The sequence below is a fragment of the Diceros bicornis genome, chromosome 25, assembly GCF_020826845.1.
Source record: "Diceros bicornis minor isolate mBicDic1 chromosome 25, mDicBic1.mat.cur, whole genome shotgun sequence".
Classification (NCBI taxonomy): Eukaryota; Metazoa; Chordata; class Mammalia; order Perissodactyla; family Rhinocerotidae; genus Diceros; species Diceros bicornis.
The window spans coordinates 23786310-23811477 of record NC_080764.1 but is presented as its reverse complement, the minus strand read 5'-3'; the positions used below and the strand labels follow the sequence as shown (position 1 = coordinate 23811477).

The 25168-nt window shown below is 38.1% G+C and overlaps 1 protein-coding gene across 2 annotated transcripts in view; it reads right to left on the bottom strand.

The window, feature by feature from the left end:
• ANKS1B (ankyrin repeat and sterile alpha motif domain containing 1B) overlaps positions 1 to 25168 on the bottom strand; it is a 758303-nt gene that overhangs the window by 17283 nt on the left and 715852 nt on the right. For both annotated transcript variants that reach the window (XM_058568586.1, XM_058568587.1), the window contains exon 16: positions 11172 to 11270. In XM_058568586.1, the coding sequence (XP_058424569.1) occupies positions 11172 to 11270 (99 nt within the window). The remainder of the gene's footprint in view (positions 1 to 11171; positions 11271 to 25168) is intronic.

The window sequence follows — 25168 nt, the reverse complement described above, 5'->3', positions numbered from 1 at the left end:
AAATACTATGTAACGAAAAAGTGCTTAGCTTAGGGGTGGGATAACATTAACTCTGTCACCAGTTTGGCCTGCTCCATTGAAGCTGACTACAAGGGTCTGTTTGGGCTTGAAGTATTTGAGTCATTACAGCTTGAAGAGCAAACTGATGGATGAAATTTGTAGCTGGATTGATGGCACTGGCTGTATTGCAGAGGATGGTGATTACAAATGAGAAAAAAATTGCATATCTATTTGCCTGAACAAGCTAAGCAAATGCTTTGGGTCACTTTTTGCTTGTAGTGCTATGAGCTATCTCAAAACTCACCACAACAGAGAAATTTTTAAGGTGCATAGGAGTGACTTTTTGATTCATCTGTCTCCTCCTCCAGGAACCCTCACCCGATTCCCTAAACAGAAGAGACCTTCCCTTCCATCTAACAACCAAAGCTTTTATTTTTACTTCTGTTGTAGCTCGTTCATGCTCTGCTTTGTACTCAAATCACTTGGATATTGGTCAACCTCCTTTGCTAGACTATAATCTCCTTGAAGGCAGATACTGTGCAATTTCATCTTTTTTCTCCTTGCACTATGTCTGAGACATAAGTAGATGCCCAATGCATTTGCAGACATGAATTTAGCAGAGACTTCTCACTTGAGTGCTATTGATCAAAAACAAGAAATAGCCAAACTATATTCAACTATTAAATTAGCACTTAATTCAATTGTATGGCAAAGGTAGGGGAAAGTGGCTCATTGAAAATGGTGGACATGTTTTTTTAGAGCTCTTGTGTAAATTTACATAGTTCTGCTTTTCTATGAAATCACAATGTCTTTAGCAATTTAATAGAACTGCACTGTCAAGGTCTGACCACTCAGCTGCTCAGTTCACTTCCATGCAGTTGTATACCCTGTATATTTACTGAGCCCCTGCTGTTCAAAGGACTCTCCATTTCCAATCCTCTCCCATTTTCTGCTTGGTGTTGGGAACTGATTACGTTACCTGTAAGAAATGTGGTCGGGGGGCCGGCCTGTGGCCCAGCCTTTAAGTGCGCGCACTCCGCTGCTGGCGGCTGGGGCTCGGATCCAGGCACGCACCGACGCACCGCTTGTCTGGCCATGTTGAGGTGGCGTCCCACATATAGTAACTAGAAGGATGTGCAACTATGACATACAACTATCCACTGGGGCTTTGGGGAGAAAAGGGGAAAAAAAAAGGAGGAGGATTGGCAATAGATGTTAGCTCAGGGCCGGTCTTCCTCAGCAAAAAGAGAAGGATTGGTATGGATGTTAGCTCAGGGCTGATCTTCCTCACAAAAAACAAACAAACAAACAAAAAAGAAATGCAGTCAGGAAGCCCTCTCAGTACTATGCTTGTTCATTTAATCTCTCACATAGGAAGGGACTTGTTTTGCTCTTAAATACCCTCTCTTCTAGCTCCTGATGGGTTAAACAATAATCCTAAATGTATCAAAAATAATTAACTTAGTGGATGACGATCAGATTTGAAAGTTTTACCCTTTTCTTATCTAGAAAATGAATAATCTGCCCTGTGAGAAATCCACTAGTAAGAACGGAAAGCTCACTGTGCAATGCAGTCGTGGGCATTTTTAATCACAGGCTTCTATTAGAAACTGAGTCCATTTTTGTTACTTTTTGGCCCCAGGCAAGAGCAATGGCAAAAATTCAATGAGTTTTCCTAATTTAGTGAGCATTTATTAAACAAATGCAAGTGGTTATAACTAATATTAATTTAGTCCTTCTAAGTGCCAGGTACTTAATATGCATTTTTAAATTTATAACTCACAATATCCTAATGTGGTTGATTCCACCATCATCTCCATTTTACAGGTGAGAAAACTAAGGATTAGAGAATTTAAGTAATTTGACTACGTGACACAAGTAGTTGGTGAATAAACTAGGATTAAATTAGGTTAAACTAAAGCTCAAGAGAGTTCATTTTTGCAAAACTCCAAGTTCCTTAAAGGTGCCTTACGTGGATTATTTAGCTTACTCATCTCAATATCCCCTTAGCACCCTTATTGTGCTTTGAGGTATAGTGTTTTAGACAATACAGTGAGGTGCTAGAGAACCTCCAACTGCCTGGGGGTGAATCCTAATTTATCCACATAAAATAACATTGGTATATCCTCGTCACCCCATGTCTATTCCCTTGCTTAATATTTCTCCACAGCACTCATCATTACCTGAAATTACATATTTTTACTTCTTTTTGTCTGCATCCACCACTAGAATGCAAGCTGCGCGAGGACAGTGACCTTGTAGGTTTTGTTTCCTAACACCAAGTCCTCAGCATCTAGAACAGTGCCTGGCATGCAGTAGGTATTTCATAAAATATCTATTGGATGAATAAATAAAAGGAGATTCATTTTGCTTATTGCCTATGCCTAGAGCAGTAGTTTTCAGATATAATTAATGGCATGAAGGAACCTCACTTTTTCTTGGTTTACCTTCAATCTTCTTTTAAAAAATTTATTTAATAAATACAAATATAGTGCATACAATGTGCCAGTCTCCATTTTAAGTGCTTTACAAATATTGACTCATTTAATTCTCACATCACCCCTATGGGGTAGGTAAAATCAAAAACGAGTCTGGCATGTTCCCAACCATCACACCATGCTGCTTCCTGGTTTAATCCTATAAAAATGTCATCTCCATGGAGTTTAATGCTCTAAAGATGTGTCTTTACTCTCTCCTAGAGAGCGCCCTTCTATCTTGCCCATCTTTCCTTCCTCTCTACCCAGATTAAAGGAGAAAATAAATCAGATTATTTTAGTTATTTCACCTTATTCCGTTATGCTTTTCCTACTTTGAAACAGCAATGCCTACTGTTAGTGAAGCTTCTCTAAGATCACCTTCAAGGACAGACAAGCTGTTTGACCCTCAGTAGCCACTGGACAACTGACATGGTCTATGTCTGCCGTTATTCTTTTCCATGTCTGTCTCCTTCCTGCTTTTCTGGGGCTTTTGGGTACCTGGAATAGTCCTTCCCTTCCAGCCTTGAGAAGGGAGTTTAGTGGTCTATGGAGGCTGCAAAAATTGCCTTTTAAGCCTGAAAAGGGAGCCCAATTTTATGAACAATTCCTTTTCTTGTGTTTAGTCATTTGATTCTTTCCTGTCCTTTTACAGTTTCTCTCACAAATACACAAGCATCCTCAGAGCCTTGGGTCTTTGATATAGCACAGTATTCACCCATGAGGCAATTGTATGAGCACAGACACCTGGGATTTAGGTCCAGCTTTGTCACTAAGAAACAATCTGCCTCAGGGCAAGACTTTTAATATGACCCAGACTTGGTTCCCTCACCTGTGAAACAACTCAGTCGAGAGGCAGAGCTGGATATTTTAAGGTCCTTTGCCGCTCTAAATTGTGATTTTCCTGGAAGAATTTGTGTGAGGAAGAGAAAGTGCTCAGATATCTAAATTCCTTCACTGTTACTAGTGATTGCAGTATCACTCCAAGGGAGGCAGTGTTCTTTATTAAATGAGGGTGAACTTCTCAAAGTCGAAGAATGACAGCTGTCGGGGATGGCAATAGATCAGAACCTATTTACTTGCAGAATTCCTCCCCTATTTCTCTGTAAATATCATGGGGAATAATGAGTAAAAATGATATTTTAGCTCTCTAGTCTACATAATAAACTATTCTAAGATAAATCCATTTAAAACAAAACATTAAAAAATCCTCCCTCTTTAGCTTAGGAAGAACGCAGCAGCCATCTTGCTTTCTGAAACTGCGTAAATATCTTGTAACAGAGCATCGGTAAGTATGTTAGGACTGCACTGCTCTCACACCAGCAGTTCTTTGGATATCTATCCAACCCACACAGCTATAGCTATTGCATACTTTGTATGTACTGGGCTTTGTCATTTCAAAGTGCCCAAAGAACTTGATGAGCACCAGCCATTCCTTCTCCCAATGTACCCCTGAAGAACAGACTAGTTTTTGGTCTCCACTTGTAAACAGAAAGCATGAGGCATGGGGGAGGAGGTCACTCTAGGAAAATGCAGGCCACCAGGGTTGCCAGACTAAGGAATAACAAGAAAGATTTGAATGACTTGTCACTTCAAAATTTATATGCTCCAAATTACGTAACTTTTTCACCTTAAGATCAATTGCGCTGTCTTCGTTCCTTATTCTCCAATGGCACCAACTCCTGAAAAATAAGTAATCTTTTACACTGATCTAAGTGATCTAGGTAAACATATCTCTTTGTCCCAGAACTATAAGACATTTACAGAACTGGATGGAGCTGGAAAGGACTCTAGGAACACCACAGCCTGTCTCACCAAAGACCAGACCTACAGAAAGTAGAAAATCCTATGTCCTCAATTAGACTGTGGGTCCAATCGTGTATTAACTTGAGGTTAGGGCCCCCATGCTAATGGTGCATATGTGTGTACGGGATTTTGTTTGAGAGTATATCTTTAACTGGATGTCCTCAGGGTGGTAGGCCAACATTGGGTGGCATGAAAATTTAAGATACCAGCCAGCAAAAAGAAAGAAATGCAAGTAAAAAGAGTGAGGCTGGATGGAGAGTGACTGATGGCATGGGAGAATGAAAAGTTACTCTGTCAAAAGTTACCATGAGAGCATCTGTGCCTGTAGCCTACATTTTGCCATTGCTGTTCCGAAAAATAGCAGAAGAAATAGGAGTGAGTTTCTATCATTTTTCTAAGTGACAGGGAAATAAGATTGAACCTTCCTTCCTAGACTTTTAAAGAAATTACATTGGTTGTACACTTTTCCCCTAAAACTTGCACACATCTTCATCAACCATCAAGTCTAGCATTACCAAACACCTGAGTTTTAAGGACATTGAAAGAACTAGAGTCTTTAAGAGAGAACTAGAATCTTGGACAGAGACCCAAATTGAGATAATATCACATTCATAATACTCCTTTTGAACTCTGAAATAATCTGTGATGCCATTGTATCAAGACTTCCATTTCTGGAGAATGACACTGGGGTAGCAAAGTGACAGCTATAACCAAATATGGTGCCCAATGCTTTGTTTTATTAATAAAGTTTTTGGAAACAAAACCAACATGTGGGGGTCGGGGGCAGTGTTTGTGCTCTCCAGTTTGCCACAGTTTCCACCACTCCATATTGTCTTGCCTTTAAAAGTGTTTGAGTTCTCAATCCCTGCCAGTGTATTTCTATATCCCTGCTTATAAGCTTTTTTAGGTCAGCTGTTGCCTTTATCTATTTGCTCTCATCAGGCCTAAAGTTAAATACTTCGTTTTACTTTCTACCTTTGTTAATTTTTTAAAAACATATTTTATTTGCTAACATCCTTAAAATCTTGTCCAGTAGACTTTGACCAATTCACTTCCCTAATATAGATGGAAATATGTTTCTTTCAGTAATCAGGCACCAGTGAAGAATGAATATGTCTTTAAAATTTGTAATGTTTTATGGGATTACTGATTTGTATGTATCACTTCAATCAGTGCTGTTCAGATCATGAAGTCTTTATATGCAATCGGCAAATCTCCAAGGTCTCGAATTTGTGTATGATTGTGTCATATCACACTTCATTATACCTAACTCTACAGACCAGAGACACATGCCTGTTTTTTGAGTGGTGATCACAAATGTGGTTTCTAAATCATCTAATTGTGAATATCACAGTCCCATGAAGATGGCTGATGGAAATAAAAGAAGCCTATTTTGTTGTTGATGGCTTATTCCATTTTAACCACAAATGTAGTCATGGAAACTAGACTGTAAATCGGATCATTATAAAGTGTATCTGCAATAGGTAGACTTCTGAGGTGGCCCTCAATGATCCCATCTCCTGGTATTCACACCATTGTATAAACACCTCCTCTAGTATATGGGCTGAATCTAGTGACTTGAGTCTAACGAATAGAACATGGCAAAAGGAGGAGATGTTACAAAAGACTGTGACTTCATCTTGCTAGCCCTTTCTTGTCCTCTCACTTGCTTATGCTGTTGAAGCCAGATGCCTGTTGAGAGGTGCTTTATGCAAGGGCCCACATGACAAGGAACTGAGAGAGGTCTTCACCGGAAAGCTTGTGAAGCACAGAAGCCTAAGTCCAAAAACCCCCAGGAACAAAATCCTGCCTACAACCACATTGAGTGAGCTAGGAAGTGGGTACTTCCCAGTTGAGTCTTGAGATAAGTGTAGCCTTATGAGAGACACAGAGCCAGAGGACCCCGCTAAGCTGCTCCCAGATTCCTGACCCATAGAAACTGTGAAATAATAAATGCCATTTTTATATGCCACTGAGATTTGGGGTAATGTGTTATATAGTAATAGATAACTAACACAGAATCTTGTTTTTCTATTGGGATAACAGATAACTATTCGTTTTTTAACTAAAATGTCAAACTGAGGATGGGAAAGGGATAATTTAATCCAACCAGAGGTATTCAGGGCCATTCAGTGAAAAAAATAATTGAAACTACATAGCCCAACAAATATTGGTTAAATTGAACTGAACTTAGAAACAAAGGGCAGCTAAAATGCAGGTGTTTATTACGTAGTAAAGTAGGGTAGGGTAGCAATGAACAAAACAATGAATACCAGAAACTGTACTATGATCAAGAATCCTGTGACAACAACATTTACTAGTCATCAAATATTTTTGAGTTTGAGTTTTGAGGCATTCCAACATTTAACTGAGGAGAATGAGCAGGCGGGGAGAGAGAGCATCAGAGAGGCAGGAAGGTGACCAGGTATCGTGGAGGCCAAAAGAAGACGATGTGGACAGTTGACAAGAGTATCAGAACCTACTGAAGCCAAAGTAAGGTGAAGGTGGAAAGGGGCTTATGGAATTTCTGCTCTGCTGGTTACTGGTAACCTTAGTACTGGTCGTGTGGGGTAGTAGCAGAGGAACTAGTTAAGCCCGAGTAGGTTTAAAAATAAGTAGGAGCAAAGGAAACAAGGATAGCAAGTGTAGACAACTACTAAACATAGTAAAAGTAGTACCAAACATACTAAACAAGTAAAAGATACTATAAAATAGGAAAATATTAGAAAAGGAAATATTGAAAAAGAAGTGAGCATGTAATATAAAAGTTGCTAGTGTGCTAAAATATGTTTTCAATTCAGGATGAGAGATATTAAGAGAGCAGATACAATATGGGCCTTGATACAAGTCCTGCAAACCTTTAAAATGGAATCTTTTGAATTCCTGAACTCCAGGTGTTATATTGTCAAAGGACAAAAGACATTATGCCCTTTAAAAAGGATTTTAGAGGATTATCTGAAGACGGCCACATGGAATTCTTACCTGGGAAAAGGTAAATTATATGTTGCAAGTAAGTAATCAGATAATTTCTCTATATCTAGGGGACAGAAAAAAATCCAATATGCTTATAGTTTCTAGGAGAGTACAAAATAAGCCATCTTCTCTTGGAACTTTCAGTATATTTCCTTTCTTAAAAAGAGAAAAGGGTGAAATTTGATCTTCAGAAGTCTTGGGAAACTTTTAGACCTAAGAAAAGACTGAATTGGAGTTGGTGAGGGAAGAGGATGCTGGGAGAAAATGGATAATCAAGCTTTGCTACTAAAGGTCAAGCATTGCAAAAGACAGAGGGAAAGGATGGATGGAAGAGAGGAATTAATATGATTACTGTTCTAAAGATGTCTATGCTTAGAATATATTGAATGTATTCTATGTGTTTAATGTATCAAATGTACTTGAGAACATGTAGACGTTTGCATTGGTGAATATTTCAATATTAAAAAGGGCATATTACAGAAAAACTATTCTTACCAAAGGAATAAACTTTTGTCTCCGAAACTTGAAACAACAAATACAAATAAAGCATGCAAAACATGCTTTGAAGGATGCTAACAAATCAAAATTGCACTTAGCAAACCATCTTTTCTCTGTTTAGGAACAATCTCATCAATTCCAAACACAATATGTTAATTAAAGGATCTCAGGTAGCAATCATGGAATATTTTTCACGACAGGTGAAGAACACAAATATTCTGAAGACTGAAATTGCATAAACAAAATGAAGAGACATTTTGTCCATTTTCTGGCAGTGCAAAGTTAGACTGAATGCAAATAAATGTGCTGGCAGTAAAATAACACTACTAACCATCTGAAGTTTGGGCTCATTACCTAGGAAAGCAAAGCATCAATTTGTAGCATTATAAGATTCTGTTTGTGCTGCTGAACACGTGTTTGGATGTTTTTATATATTCTCCATTCATTTGGTGCATAGTAAGCACTTTTGCATCAGCCTCTTGATAGAAGCTTAATTTTGTATTGTTTCTATCATATTGTTTTCTCTAATGGGAATGATATTCTGTCTTAAAGACTCCATTTATTCTCCAAATAATTCTGAGTTTAGGTTCTTTTGTTTCTCATTATCATGTGATAATGTACACAATTATAGATATATCTTAAAATTGAGGCACTTTTTGATTTAAAAAATTTATATTTGAATAACGTGAGAAACATATCCCTTCGTTCTATCACTCATGCTTTTCATTGTTTTAATGTGCATGTATTGAGTTAAGCACATTGGGAAATTAGAGGATGGATGTGATACTGACTCTGCCCTCAGGATGCTTATAATGTAGAAGTAGTAGAATATTATTAGTACCTTCAGACAGAACAAGGATAGAGCCATCAAATCTCAGAGGAAAGAGAGAGCAGTATATTCCTTCATTCCACAAATATTTTTTGACCACCTACAATGTAACTGGCACTGTTCTAGGGGCTAAGGTTATACAGAAGGGAACAACACAGTCAAGGTCTCTGAGCTTGTGGACCTTGCATCCTTGGGGAGAGATGGAAAATAAAGAAGAAAACAAACAAATAAATAATATAACTTTAGGTAGCCATAAGTGATATGAAGAAGACTGAAGCAGGACAATATGAAGGATAGCAACAGTAGGCCAGGGTGTGACTTTGAGGTCACGAAGGCCTCTGTGAGGAGGTGACAGCTGAGTAGAGATTTAATGATGTATAGGACTAAGTATATGAAGATCTGAAGATAAGATTTGTCAGGGAGAGAGACCAATATGGAAAGCCCTTGAGGCAAAAATGAGCTTGGCGTGTTCTGGAACAAAAAGAAAGCACAGGACTAGAGTGTAGAAGGGGAGAGTGAGAGATGAGGTCGCAGAGGTGGGAAGGGGACAGATTCTATTGACTTTTGTAGGCCATGATAAAGATTTTATTCTAAGTGAGAAGAGAATCCAGTGGAGATACTAAGCAGGGTATGGTATGACCTGATTTACACTTTAGAAGGATTTTGAATGCTGTGTGGAAATTCAATTATAGAGTAGTAAGAAAGGTAACTAGGGCAGAGATTAGGCATCTATGAATCATTCAGGTGAGAGAGGACCAATGAGAAATTGACTCAAATAGTCTATCCTAGAGATGACAGATTAGAATCCAGTGTGGTAGTCTGGTTAGAGGTGATTGGTTTGGACTAGGTTGATAATTATGAAGGTGGTGAGAAGTGGTTCCACTTTAGGGAAAGCTTCACCAAGGAAGTGATATGAAACTATTTAAGTTGAAGTTTAAACCATGGGCACCATTGTGACAAGGGGGTGGTCATTCATTGACTCGCTGAGCGCCTGCCATGGGCTGGGCACTGGGCTAGGTGTTGTGGATACAGCAGTGCAGAAGTGCTTGCAGAGAATGAGGAGAAAAGTTGCTGAGGAAGTAATATTTTAAGTTAAGATACAAAAGTATTCAGGTAAACAATACGCTTATAAGAATTACTTCTAGAATTAGCTGTAAGGACGCTTTATTCTTTTCCATTTAGTGTAGAAAATCATATGATTAAGCTCCTTTGTATGCTTGACTCTCCCTGAATTTGCAAAAGAGTTAAGTTTCTATCAGTAGAAACTCAGTTCACTGTCAGTTGGCAAATTTCAACAGATCACTTCCTTAGAAACAGTGGTTAATATTTATCTTTCCCATTCTGAGAAGGAGAAATTATAGCCTCCTTAAAAAGGAAAAGAACAGAAGAGAATACAAAACATATGATAAGCTCATATATCTAGGTGCAACTCTGCCTCCAATCTTGCCCCCAGAATCTTTTCCCAACTGGATGACCCAACTTCAAGCTTCCCTCCTTCTAATTCCTATTGTATACTGCCTCCAGAATTAACTGGCCTACTGCAGGCCAGTCACATCCATTCCCCAGTGCCTACAGAACAAATTTCAAATTCCTTAGCCTGCCACGAACGGACTCAGCCTCTTTTTCTGCTTTATCTCTGACTATACTCTCCACTCTCCGATTGTTTTAATCATAGGATTTTTTTCTTCTTTTTTTAAAAATTGTTTTTAAAATTGTGTGAAGTAACAAAACATAGAATTTACTACGTTAGCTATTTTTAAGTGTACAGTTTAGTGGCATTAAGTACATTCACATTGTTGTACAAATCCTGTTGGATTTTAAATCACACAGTATCACTGTCTCCCTAGAGCCTGGATTGTACCTGTATTTATATGATTCCTCCTGGCCCCTGAAATGCCTTTCCCTTTCCTAACCAATTAAAATCCTACATATCTTGAAGACCAGCGCTCAGATCCTACCTCTTGCTTTAGGCTCCTATGAAGGCTTATCTGGAAACTGAAGGTCAACTTTGTTGCTAGGTAACATACTGCTTACAATTAAAATGACACCTGGTTGGCAAATTGCATCTGGACTGGGAGGATTTATACATGAACTATAAACACCTAATGGGAATGCGATACTTTGGACTTCCCTGAGTGATGACTCTTGTAATTAGGCAGGTCCCTTCTCCCTGGAGGCTGAATCTATGGAGTTGTTACAAGAGATACTGCCTCTTATGGGGCATGAGGCTTCTAACCCAGGAACATTCTTGCACCCACCCAATATTGATCTTGTCCTCTTGCACCTGAGCTGTTACCTGAGGGGCCTGGACTGATGTTTGTACCGATACAAGGTCTCTCACTAAAGAGAAACTTTGAAGCTGCCCTGTTGATCAGTGGTGTTTCCTATATTACATCCTCCTAGGTAAATCTAAAGGCGAGTATGGCCCACAGTAGTCTCGTGAGTCTGAATGTTTAGTTGGACCTCAAAAGACGCGCTTTTGGAAGTTGCTTCAATATGCAGAAATGTTGTCCTAAACACTAATATTTGCACATCTGGACTTAAAACCATTGGGACTGTACTTAGGGCTAGGGTAATAAAACATTGCTTACCTTTGGAAGGAGTTGGATTGCCTGTAGAATTCTTTGTCTGTGCCCAGAATTTAAGATTCCAATTTCTAACAAATCCTGATCTTCCATAACATTGCTTCCCTGAAACAAAACCAGAAATGTTACAAGTTAAATCAGGCATTTTTGCTATGGGTTAATAATGATTTATTTAATACACAGAAAAATAACCAACAAGTGATCTGATTTTTATAAACAAAAACATAGATTCATTCTTCTGTGAGGTGAGGGCAGAGTTGAAGGCTCTAGGAAAGCTTCCTTCCTCTCACATACACTCTCCTGGCTTACTATTCATGGTTGGATTATTTGCATTGGGGACTTATTCCTGTGACTTAAAACTCTGTTCCTGTAAAAATGTAAATGCTTCTAGGAAGAGTTGCCATTTAGCATCATCAGTGATCTATATGTTGATGTGAATGAATCAACTAGGTTTTTTTTTCCCCCTAAAAACAAATTTTGAGAGGAGGACTGATGGAAAAATTGGAGCTTACTAGGCAGATTAAAAGTGAGAATTAATAATTAATCTTAAATGTTGAATGCCAGACATCTGATCAAGATGTGGGGATAGAACAAGGAATAAGATGCAGGTCCCTGCCCACAACTGTCTTTATTCCTTCCAGACCAGCGATGGAAATAGATTGTTCAAAGGCAGTTAGAATGCTGTGAATGGTGACAGTTAGAATGCTATGATGGTGACACAAGCTTGGGAGCCCAGAGGGGATCTGGGATATGTTTTCAGAGGAGATGATGTCTAGTCAGATATCCGAAGGATGGGTAGGAGTTAGCCCTCAAAAGAGGAAGGACTAAGGAGAAATTATGTGCAATAGCCTGTGGGTAAGAAAAAACATAGTGTACTTGGAAGCATCATGTTCTGCGATAAATCAGAGAGAGAAACAAAAGGTAAGCCTGGAATGGTAAGCAGAAGCCAGGCTATACAGACATTGTATGCCATGCTGAAGAATTTAGACTTCTTCCTGAACATAATGGGAAGACATGGACAGATTTTAAGAAAAGAAGTTACATGATGAGATTCCAAATTTAGAAAGATCAATTTGGTTTCCGTGGCTGGGTGTCTATTTCCTTACCTATAAAATGACAAAGTTGAGCCACACGATCTCCAAGACCAGTCTAGTCCTGAGATTCTCTGATTTCAATGACTTTTTAGGCCTCTGATTAATATTCTAATACAGAAATTTATAGATTTCTTATTTTGTCCCTAAATTTTTGTCTTTTGTAGTTGGCAAGCTAGTTTCCCTTTAAACTCAGGAGTCTATAGAGAAGTTTAAGAATTCAGATCACTACTTTTCTGGATAAATCAAATTCTGTCCTATTAACACATATAACATAAAACACTTATGAACAGAAATGACAGAATACCTATTTATGGAGAGCATTGGGTACTGATGGACATTTAAAGCAAAAGAGAATTAACTGGAAAGGGCAGTCCTGGGAGCATGGAGACAAATCAGGAGGCCACTGCAGGTGTTCTAGAGATGATGTAGGACTAGTCTAAGGCAGTGGTCATGGGAGACAGGAAGAAGCTGGTGGGTTTGAAAACTATCAAGAAGTTTGACTTGGTGATTGCATGCATAGAATGATGGAGAAATGCAGAATACATGTTGGTTCCAGGCTTGGGCAATAGCGGTCGACCATGATGCCTTTTCCTGAGATAATAAAGGAGGAGGGGCCAGTCTAATGCAGTGCAAAGTGAGACTAATGTCTTTCCCCGGACAGATAGGGAAATAGATGAACGTAAACAATTTAATATCAGACTACATTATAAATGGATAATTGACTGTTCTCTGAAAGATTAAAGCCATTAGAATGGTACCACAGCTGGGAATTTAAAGTGGGCATTTACTGGACAAAAACATTCTACCTACTCGTAGTATCATTCCTGTGCTTAAGCTACCCTGGCCATCTCAGAGGTGGCAGAACGATCCAGGTATATAGCAGCATGGTAATGAAAAGCCTAATGAAAAATAAATAAAGCCAGTCTTGGCAATATGCCATAGGAAACACTGCTCTCAAGAAATTACTCAGTGCACACAATAAAGCGTGGCTAAGAATATAAACTACTTCATTTTCAGAATGCGTTATTATTTTCAGAAATGAACTAGTGTCATGAGCAGGATATATGACACCATTCTGCATCTGACTTTCACTCTGAGGAGTTTTCCAAAAGGAGTTAAAAGGCCCTTAAAAAACAAAAAAAACAAACAACAAAAAATCTTTGGCCATCTATGTATTAGACCATTACCAGGTTTTCCACGGGCTAAATGATCAGCCCATAAGTTCAGCTTATGCAAAATACAGAGCCTGTTTTTTTGGACTAACACAAAACACACAAGGATCCTGTAGTCTGAATTAGCTACTGTCTACATGTAATCCTGAAAACTTGATTTCAGTGTTCGAATACTGAAAAGATTTGAAGAATTAAATCCTTCAAGACCCTTGCTCTTCTTCTAAACCACCAATATACCATCTTCTCTATCTTCACTAAGGGGGGAACCTTTTCGAAGAATTGTAGGGAAGTTAGACTTCTTCTCTTTGGGTCAAATTTCCTAGCATACAGGATAATTACCAAACTGTTTTGAAAAATGGGCGAAAATTATGGGAAGCACAATGCAAATGGTGAGATTGTGCCTAAATTCTCAGGAAATGGTACTAATTGTGGAAACGTAAAGAAAAGGATTCACTGTCCCCAATGAGGCATGCTGTTAGAAATTTTCTATTTTCTTTCTTATTGTAATAAATAGAGATACCAAAAATATCCTGGTGCATCATCTAGCCAGGCTTTTTTCAAAACAGCACCAGACTTGGAGCCTAAAGACCTGGGTCCGAGTCTTGTCTGGGTAAACTTGGCTAAGTCATATATTATTTCTAGGCCTCATATTCCTCATCCACAAAATGAAGCAGTTTAACAAACAGCTGTTCAGTTCTAAAATGCTATGATTTCAGTTATATCCAACTTTTGGTTAGTATCATTATATATAAGTATGGATTGTATAATTTGAAATTACATTTCAGAGTCTCAGAACTGGTAAACCAAAGTTAGCTTTAAGAAGTAATTATAGAGAAGTGTAAGAATGTATTTTTTGGGGGGGACAAATCAATCTCAATACTAGGAACTAATAAAATTTCTTATTAAAGAAATGATAAACTACTTTATTTTTGTAGTATCATGGATTCTTACAGCTTTTCAGAGAAAAATGGAATGTTTCAAATCTTATAACTAGCCATTTCATGTACACCTGGGTAACAGTTGTCCCATCAAGGACAATAAACATTTCCATTCTTCCTGGGAACTGGACTTTATTTTCACATTATCACCTTCCTTAACTAAATGGTAGAAAATGTCAGCTCAGCTCCGTTTTTTCTCAACAAAAGCTGAACATAAACTCTAGCTTTCTCCCTCCTCCATCCATTTTTTCACATCACTGCCAGATCAATGGTTTTTGGAGTAAACCTCCTTTATGTCCGTCTGCTTAATCACCCACTACACTGCACTCTAACTCCTCATCTCCCATGCTGTCTCTACTTCCTCATCTCCCATTTACTCCTCAACCCACCACAATAAGCTTTTACTCCCATTAACTCCATAGAATTTCTCTGCCAAATATTAAGAATGACCTCTCAAATGCCATATCTAGTTGATTCTTTTCAATCCTGATTTCAAGGACTCATTGGCCACATGTGGCTGGTGGCTACTGTATTGGACAACTCAAATATAGAAAGTTTCCATCATCACAGAAAGTCCTATTAGACAGTGCTTCTCTACAGTTAAAGGCATTAAAATAGTGGTTGAATCACATAGATGAGGCAAAAATGGGGATGTAATAGGGAATCAAAACAGGGAGTCAAAGGGCGGGCCCGTGGCTTGGCAGTTAAGTGCGTGCGCTCCGCTGCTGGCGGCCCGGGTTCGGATCCCGGGCGCGCACCGAGGCACTGCTTCTCTGGCCATGCTGAGGCCGGGTCCCACATGCAGCAACTAGAAGGATGTGCAGCTATGACATACAACTATCTACTGGGGCTTTGGGGGGGAAAAATAAATAAATAAAATCTTGAAAAACAAAAAAAAACAGGGAGTCAAAAATACTCATGAATTATTCTCAGAATATAATTGATGTGCCTCTTAGTCAAAGTTCATGAACATTAAATTTAGGATCTTTAGCAAATTCTCTTCTAATTTTTCAGTCATTAAAACAAATTAGTAGCTGGTTCTACTTTCATTAGTGTTTCTTTATTAGGAGGCTAGAAATCTATGCTATCAAAATGACAAGTCTAATTGAGAAGTTATTTATTATTTTCTTAGCACACTACCAGGCACGTTGCACACAGTGTTTAGGGAATAATAATCAGTAGATAAAGTTGTTTAGTTAAATGACTTACCAGAGGGATCAAAGGCCCAAGGCAGTGATTTTAGAATAGCTATTCTTTTACTGACAAGAACTATCTAATCCAGAAGGTCTTTATTGCTTTCTTAAATCATGGAATGAAGAAACATAATCTAATATTTTATGCACTGAGAGCTGAAAGCTGAAGTTTCTCTGACCATGGGGAGAATATCTTGTGCACTGGATTTTTTCAGCTGTGATAACCTAATAAGATGACCAAATAGAATAAAAAGTAGTGTTTTGTACTTAATGATCCATTAGAAATAGAATAGCTATTTATCAAAATCATCTCTCAAAATATCTACTGATTGCTTCTGTCTTAGAATTTCAGCTTGAAAAGTTCTCTTATTTTCGTAACCTTAATACCATATCATGTTCATTTACAAACCTTTCCTTCACATTGCATATTATATAAAATGCTAGGGAAACATATTAAAGGACCATAGAGAACTGGTTTCTTCTTAACACAAGCTTGAGTTGGATGTTATTTATTCTTTCTCTTCAGTCTAAGACTGAAAAAATCAAGAAGATGCTGTTGATTGGAGAAACTTTCTTTTGCTCTATAATTAACAAATTAGATTCTTCTTCACAATTTGTGTGGCCTTAAATATTTAAAATAGAATATTTGTATAATAGAATGACACCAAGATCTTGCAAACTCACACATGTGAAAACATATATTTTAGTTTATTTTTAATATTCTTTTACAGCATAAATGACACAGTGGCATAAAACTATATATAATTTTCTTGGAATAACAATGTTAGCTCTTAGCTTCTATAAAGGCTTTGAGTCAATTTGATATCAACTTACAGGTAAACACAATGCATGTCTTTTCTGCATGATTATGATAATAACTATTGTGATAAATACCAAATTTATAATTCCCCTATCAGTGTTGGAACAAAGCTTTATTTATAATTTATCTGACAGAAATGTGGGTTACCATAAGTGATCAGATAATGGACGGTGTGCTTCTTCCAATTTAATTCCCTCTCTCACACTAATGAAATGGCAGTGGAAGAAAATTTTGTGGTATATTTTTTAGCTTTCTACCTTAGCCCTCCATTTGAACATATTCTATCTACTGCAATGGAATTTCTTGTTCACAACTTAACTAAATTTTCATGATTTTAGTTTATAAAAAAGTTTTCTAGATTTGTTCAAACACATGGATTTTTGATTCAAATAAATGTCACATCATTGAGCAATAAGATAGAAAGGATCTTATATATGTAAGTTTTATATTTTAATAAATAAACTATATCTTAGACTTATTTTTTAAGATTAGCATTTAACAGCTAACATGGTTACAATGAGTTTTATACCACCAATTTTTTCCTCTTTATTTTTCAAGCCATTTCCCCTTTGAAACAATTGTTCTGAAGCTACAGAGAAAGAGAGAGAGAGAGGGAGTTTAAGTACCTACGTATTTATTGAAGTATTGAACAAGGTTTGGTGATATCATAAATTACAATTATGATTCTTTTGAGACACGTGTTCATGCAGATTTTAGAATTATGTGTATTTATAAAAAACTGCAAAGTCATTATGCAGTAATTTGTACTGTCTTTGGTCAAAAATTTCATAGCTGCAAGAGATGAAGCCTATTCATTTTTAAGGATGCTAATCCACAAGTCCTACTAAAAGGAAAGCTGATACAAACAAGACTTATTTGTATGCTATTACTTTTCTCTGGATACATATATATGAAAATATTAAGTTTATGAATACCTATTGTCTTCTTTCAATTTTCACACTAATAGCAGTTGGTGTAAGTTAGCATAAAGTAAACTGCACACTTATTGAGTTCTTGCTCTCTGCCAGGTGCTGCTCTAAATGCCTTAGATATATTACCTAATTTACTCCTCACAACAACTTTATGAGGTAGGTACTTAAATAACTTGCTCCTATAGCTGATAGGAACCTTTCTCATAACTATTACCCAATACTGCCTCCAGTGGGGTTAGTGTGGGAGAGAAAATGTTCAGTAAAAAAATATGGCTATACCTAAACCATTTTCATTTTACTTTAGAGCCATATGAAATTCACATTTGAAAGCAAGTGCTCCAACATATTTTATGTTTGACTTCACAGCGTTTAAGCAACAATGAATCCCACTCTATAGAAGAGAATTTGGAAAGGGCCTATTCTTCCCTCCTCTGCTCCAGTCCTTTCTGCTCACTGAATCATGGAATCAGGGTTGGCAGGGACCTGGGGGTTTTCTAGTCTAAACATTCCCTAACTAACCGCAAAGCTTTAACTTCCCTCTCTCTTTTGAAGCATGGTGTCTAGCTGGGTTACATCATTCCCAAAGGGTAGGGCGGATATTAAATGCTTTAAATGGTCTTTCCCAGCAGCTGAGTCTGAGAAGGGGGTGGGGATGGGGTTGGGGGACACCTCAATCCTACTCTTTTAGCTCCCACTGTGCTGCAGACTGAGTGTGACAGGAGAGCTATTAGAAGAACACGCCAAAAGCGGAGATGAAAGGAAAATAGTTAGCAGCTGTCCTGTGTCCTTTTCCAATCACAAGCTGTGAAATTTTTTAAAAAAAATTTTCCTTGGGTAGGCTGTACATAATCTTGGCAGGTATCTGAGTTTTGTTCTTCTATCTAATATGCTGAACATTTCCCAGTGCCGTGCAAGAGAAAAGTGAGCAGTGATCAGGTTTGGACACCCTGTTCTTAAATAAGAGGAACATGGCACCTCTGTATTTACAAGAGGCTCCTCTTGCAAATGATCTCTCATTGGTGATATAGAGCTCCAAAAGGAACAGTTCCTCTTGGGAGAAGCAAAAAGAATTTGCTCCTGGGTACAACCTACTCAGCCACACACCATGAAGCTGGAAAAAGTGCCTAAAAGGATTAATATTAACTACTAGCCATTAAGCATTCATTAACTACCAGGTACTTTGCCCACCTTATTTATAAACCTTACAATCTTGTAAGATAAGTGATAGTATCTTCGTTTCATACACAAGGAAACTGAGTCTGAAAGCCTTGAAATAACTTAGCCAAGGTCACACAGTTAGCATACGATGGATCTGGCATCGCTGTTTTGTTTTGCCAGACTCTGATGCTCATGCTTCCTTCACTACAGAAAGAGAACCAAATGTTTAGTAGAGGACCTTTCCTGGATGGTGATTCCAGTCAATAGATGTGTAACACTGCCAAGAAGTAACTCCCATGACCCTACTTTCACACACAGCCTCACATATATATTGACAGACCATTGAGAGTGACTGCAATAGTTTCTCCAAAACATTTTATTTCAAATAAAATATTTACCTTCTAAAACATCAAGTGGTTCATTCTCCTTCCAACTACCTTAGTGTAATCTAGAACCAAGCATGTTTAATATAAGTGACCTAGGTTATTTCAGGTTAAAGTACAAGTAACTTGCCATGTTCTGAGACAGGACTATCCTGGGAGGTGGGAAAAAACAGCACAGCATTGAGTTGGAGCTTCTCAGCTCTTCTGCAAAACCTTGTCAAATTATTTGGCTGGTCAACTGGGGAAGTGAAGTTCTGAGGGTCAGGGCCATGTTTGGGTAACTTTCCTTTAGGTCTCTTTCAAAGACAGGATTAAGGATGGAGGATGTCTGAGAATGAATTAATGAGGTAGAAGATGTCTGGGAACAAATTAAGGACATCTGAGTCCCTAACATAACGTGTTCTGAATCCAGAGAAAAGAGTGAGTTGCATTCCCCTGAAGGCTATCCAAGCTGAAGGAGCCTGTGATGGTGAAGGTGGATAATTTAGCCCTCTGGGAACCGGCAGACCAGTCATAAAGGTGACTCCTTAATCCATCAAAGAGATAGCTGTCCTCAGAACAGACATCTCCAGATCTAAGGATGATAGGGTCTCCTGACACTAAGAACTATATTCAGAAATAGCCAGATAAACTTAAGAGGAAAGGAGCAAAGAGGATGAGAAAGGCAAGGAAGGAAGGAAGGACAGAAAGAAGGCATTGCTCATTAAGGGTGAAGGTGGTAGAGAGGGAAATAGGATTGCCAGATAAAATACAGAAATTCTAATTTAATTGGGATCATGTATTTTTACTTGCTTAACCTGGCAGCCTTAGAGAGGAGACCACTGAATGCTAGAAACGAGCTGGCAGTGTCCAGTCCAGGGTCAAAGATACCACTGAGGTAGGACTTGCCACTCATTCATTTATTCAACATGTATTTGTTCAACTAATATTTGATGAGCACTTACTGTGTGCCAGGCACTGGGCTAGGTCTTGGGATACATTGAGAACAGGACAGACAAGGTCCCTCTAGTGTTAGAGTTTACAGTTTAGTGGGGAAAACAGGAAAATAACCAAATAAAAAAGTAATACAAGTACTGGGCCGACCCGGTGGCTTAGCGGTTAAGTGCACGCGCTCCGCTACTGGCGGCCCGGGTTCGGATTCCGGGTGTGCACCGACGCACCGCTTCTCCGGCCATGCTGAGACTGTGTCCCACATACAGCAACTAGAAAGATGTGCAACTATGACATACAACTATCTACTGGGGCTTTTGGGGGGGAAAAAAAGGAGGAGGATTGGCAATAGATGTTAGCTCAGAGCCGGTCCCCCTCAGCAAAAAAAGAGGAGGATTAGCACGGATGTTAGCTCAGGGCTGATCTTCCCCACGCACAAAAAAAACAAAAAAATAATACAAGTACTTATTATTTAGCAAAGTTTTATATATGCCAAGCAGTATTAAGTGCTTTGCCTTGTTTACTGCTCACAACAACTCAAGGTTGGTACAATTATTGCCCTTATTTACAAATGAAGAATTGAAGACACAGAGAAGCTAATAATTTGCCCAATTCACATAGCTAGTAAAAACTGCTATAAAGGAAATTAATACAGTATTGTGGTAAAAAAAAAAAAATTACAAGGGTGACCTATGTTAGAAAGATTGGTCAGGAAAGCCTCTCTGAGAAAGTGACATGTAAATTGAGATGTAAGGGATTAGAAGGAGCAACTCAGCTAAGAGACAGGCCATTAGAAGCGTATTCCAGGCAGAAAGAATAGCAAGTACAAAGGCACTGAGGTGAGAACAGAGCCAGCATATTCTACGGACAGACAGAAGGCTGGTAAGACTAGAATTTAGTGACTGAGGGGGAAGAGGACGTTTGATGGGGAAACAGGGCATAGATAATACAGGGCCTTGCAGATACTGATAAGGACTTTGATTCTATTCTAAGTGCAATGGAAAACGTTGAAGGACATAAACTGACTTACATTTTTAAATGTACTCTGGCTATGATGTGAAGAATGGATGGAGGAATTGAGTGCTATGTAAGTTGAGTTCAACAATCAAAATTGAAACAACAGCCCAGAAACATCAACATCTGAGGAAAATGTGATGAAATATACATCCTGTGGAGAGCTATGGGAACTGATATCACTGGGAAGTCAAGTTTGCAAACCAAATATAATCTTTCATTTGAATCAAAAAGAAAAGCCAGATGGTAAAGATAAAAGTCAGAATGGTCTTTGATATAGGGTCTAAACTGATACAACTGTAGATAGAGATTAAGTAATACCTACTAAAATGTAAACGTCCATACTCCGTGGCCTCAGCAATTCTATTTCTAGGTTGTGGAGACACTGCTGGTAGGCTGATCCCCTTCTCCCTTGCTACCTTCCACTATGGAGGCTAGAGAAACTAAATGTCCTCAGCCTCCGTTGGAGCTATGGTTGAATGTGTGACAGAATTTTCCCACTGGGGAACTTCTGGAAAGCTTTTGCTTTTCTGATTAAAAGGGAGAAATTCACCTGTTACCCTCCTGGGTCCATAAGAAACTGTTTGTGGACTTATTCCAGGATGAGTGGGGCCAATTGTTCACACAAAGTGACAGAGATGGGTCCACAGTCACTTGGCCACCAAAAACAAATATCTCCATTGGATATCCGTAAGCAGGCAAGCATGGGCTATGGGAGAGTTAGTCCGTGAATAAAAAAGGTTATTTAAAGCTCTCTCCATCTTTTGCATCCAAGTTGCTCTGATCAGGGTTCATCTGTCAGTGAAAATAATGATGAGGATGTGCACCATGGCATGTAATAGAGGTCATAATGGAAGCAGCACGGTATTTACGACTTACTTTAGACAGGCCTGGGTGTGATAACACAAAGGAAAACAGAGAAGGGATATCACCAAGAATGAAAGTTATCAGAATCAAACTGGGAGGGGTGTCAATCCACAGCATTGCCTCTTCTCATTTTGACTTAAAATTGTGAAATCTCATAAGATGATTACTTGAAGGAATTTATTTCTTATGGATTTTGGTTCCTGTTCACATTCATTGGAAGTGAAATTACCAAAGTATTCATGGGGTTGACAGATTTTAAATCTGGGTGTGGCTCTCAGCTTCTAATTAAAGACAACAGGCGTCCAGAGATTGTACAGAGTCATCATGGTTCTAAAGGAAGCACATTTTTACATAAATTTAATTTTTTTATAGGAAAGAATTTGACACTTGAAACTTGAACACATTATAACTTTAACAGAGCAGAAGCAATAAGAACATTTGGGGGTATGTTGGGTTGGCCTCAAGGTTTGTGGTCAGGTCCTTTGTAACTTGGAATGCCTTTGGTGGGCAGTGAATGGTGATTACCCTATTGAAACAGTTGACCAAAATATTTCTAACTTTTTCCCACATTTATTTTTGGTTTTAGTTTTGGTTTTGAAGACACTTTTCTTAAAATGTCTTCGGTAGAAAAACATTTTTCCCCCATGAAAACTTTGTTTTGGGCTTGCTTTATTTTTAAAGTTGGTACTTGGAAAATTCACTTGCACCATGCTATAGACTGAATGTTTGTGTCCCCTCAAAATTCATATGATGCAACCTAGTCCCCAGTGTAATAGTATTTGGAGGTAGGGCCTTTGGAAGGTACTTAGATTTTGAGAGTGGAGTCCTCTTGAACGGGAATAGAGCCTTATAAAAGGGACCCCAGAGGGCTCCTTCACCCCTTCCACCATGTAAGGACACAGAGAAAAGATGGCCACCTATAAACTAGGAAGTGGGCCTTCATCAGTCACAGAATCTGCTGGTGCCTTGATCTTGGACTTCCAGCCTCCAGAACTGTGAGAGAGAAATTTCTGTTGTTTATAAGCCACCTAGTCTATCATATTTTGTTATAACAGCCTGAACGGACTAAGACATACAACAACACTAGAATTAAGTGTGAGGAGATGGTCACTGTGGGTTACACAGGAAGGAGGCTCATTCAACCAAGGGGTTAAACTGAAAGCTGAGCAAAATCACAACTAAGAAGAGTCCTTTGGGTTGTTGTGGAGCTGACTAGCTCCACCATTTGGCCTTGGGTTGAATACAAAGGGAAAATGTGTGTAAGGGACACAATATCCCTATGCTTTGTATAGCATATATACCACGAAGGATACTCTCCCCTCGTTTTCTCCCACCCTTTTCTTCACTAATTATTACTATTCAACCAGGATGAGAGACAGGAGAAAGAAAAAGGAGACACTCTTTCTCGTAGTGAATATTATGAAATGTCCCCGTGTCTAATTTTTCTAATTAAAGAGAGAAGTTCTTGGGTTTTACTACTAAAATATTCAACTGATACCAAAACCATAATAAAGTCCTTCATGTTAAATTTAGCATTATTAAAAATGGACACCTTTTATCTAGGTTAAAGCGGCTACTAAATAAGCCATAGAATCTCTTATTTCTTTCTACTTGGTGTTACATGTATTATATTCTCCACTGGAGATCAAACGTCTTGGAAGAAATGATCATGCTTTAAGCATCTTTGCATTTCTCCTATCACTTGTTTTCTAAATTTTGAATAAAATAAAAACTTGAAAGAATGAATGCATAAGTAAAAACGCAAAGCATAGATTTATAAAAACACCAAGCCTAAAGATCACTAAGTTTGTAGGAAAAGGATTGAAAAGTTTGAGCTGAAAATTCTAATATTCAGGATGTCAGATTTTTTTTTTCTAATTGAAGGAAAGATAAAGATGGAATTTCCGGTACACAATAACACCAAAATGTTCTTAATTTTTTTTCGGTGTTGCAAATTCTCATGATTTGATTTTCATCCAGGACTGTCAGTTGAGACATCTGATAATCTAAAAGCATTCAGAGAATTAGGATCCCATATGGCTCAAAAATATTTCCTATCCGGCAGGGAAAAAGAGAACATACTGTGAAAATAATACTGGTATATCCTTCAATTCATGAGTACAAGGAATACAAATGAATTTAAATCATTATTCCTGGTATAATGATCATTATAATGATCATCAGGATCAATTACAATGAACAAAATAAAAAGAATATACAGTTCTCATAATCATTCTGCATTATGAAAAAGCAGAGGCATATTTCAAAGAAATGATAGCAATAGAGTTATGTTTTGTCTTATAGAAGCAACATTCATTGGAAATGAGCACTGAATTAGGAGTCCTGGCTTATTACTAATTAATTGTGTAAACCTGAAAAGTCATTTAACTTTCTTGGGACTTAATTTTCTCACCCGAACAATGATAAAGTTGGTCCAGATGTTCCCTTCTAACATAGCATCTGTTCAAGAGGTTCTAGCAGGGAGTAAATCTATTGTCTGAAGAATAATTCTCCTTGTTTGAGGGAAAGTCATATTCTTTAAATGAATGTTCAGTATTAAAAGATACACTTATATAATGATGAGAGAGGACAGGGACCTGGCCTCAGCCAACTGCACCAACTGAAATAATAATAATAATAATAGTAACGATAACAACAGCTGTTAATACTCATTGAGTGTTGACTGTGGGCCAGACACTGCTTTAAGTCTCAGAAAAATCCTATGAAATAGATATTACTATTAATATCCCCATTTTACAGATGAGAAAAGTGAATCTTAGAGATAACTAGGAACTTGACTGAGATCACACAGTAAGTAGTAGACCTGTTTTGACAACCAAGATGGTAGGAAAGTGGAGGATGGAAGCAGAGAACCAGATGACCCCATATCCTGTAGTATCTAGACGAATGTCTTCCACATGGAATTGCCTCACAGAGATCAGATGGAAGGAGTCTCTCCCTACTAGCCCAGTGGTCTGCATTAACTCTTTTTCCCACAATCTCCACTAAGGGATTGGAGATTAATAAAAAGAATACGGAATTTGGAGCTGCTGGCTTCACATCGTGGTTTTGCTCTTTAGTAGCAGAGTGACTTTTGGCAAGTAAGCTTTCTTTCTTCATCTGTAAAATGGAGATAATAACATCTACCTTTTAGAGATGTGGTACATAATGTTTATGAAGTTGCTTTATAAACTATAAAGTAAAATTGCTAAAAATAAAGTATGCCTACTAGGAACTAGTTTTTTTTCCTCAAGAACATAGAGCTGTAAATCTTCTAGTTTCATGTTATTTTTGCCAGAAATAGTCTATTCTGAAAGAGGCAGCATGTGCAGTGGGAAAAAAACTGTAGGTTTTATTCCTAGCTCTGCCATTTACTTAGTTTTGTGGCTATGGGCAAGTCGCTTAATTGCGCATCCCACAGGGCCCCAGGCTCAGAAGGGCCCTGCAATGCTCTGTGGTTGCTGTCTCGAAAGTCTTCATAATTTTTTCTTTGAATTTGTAT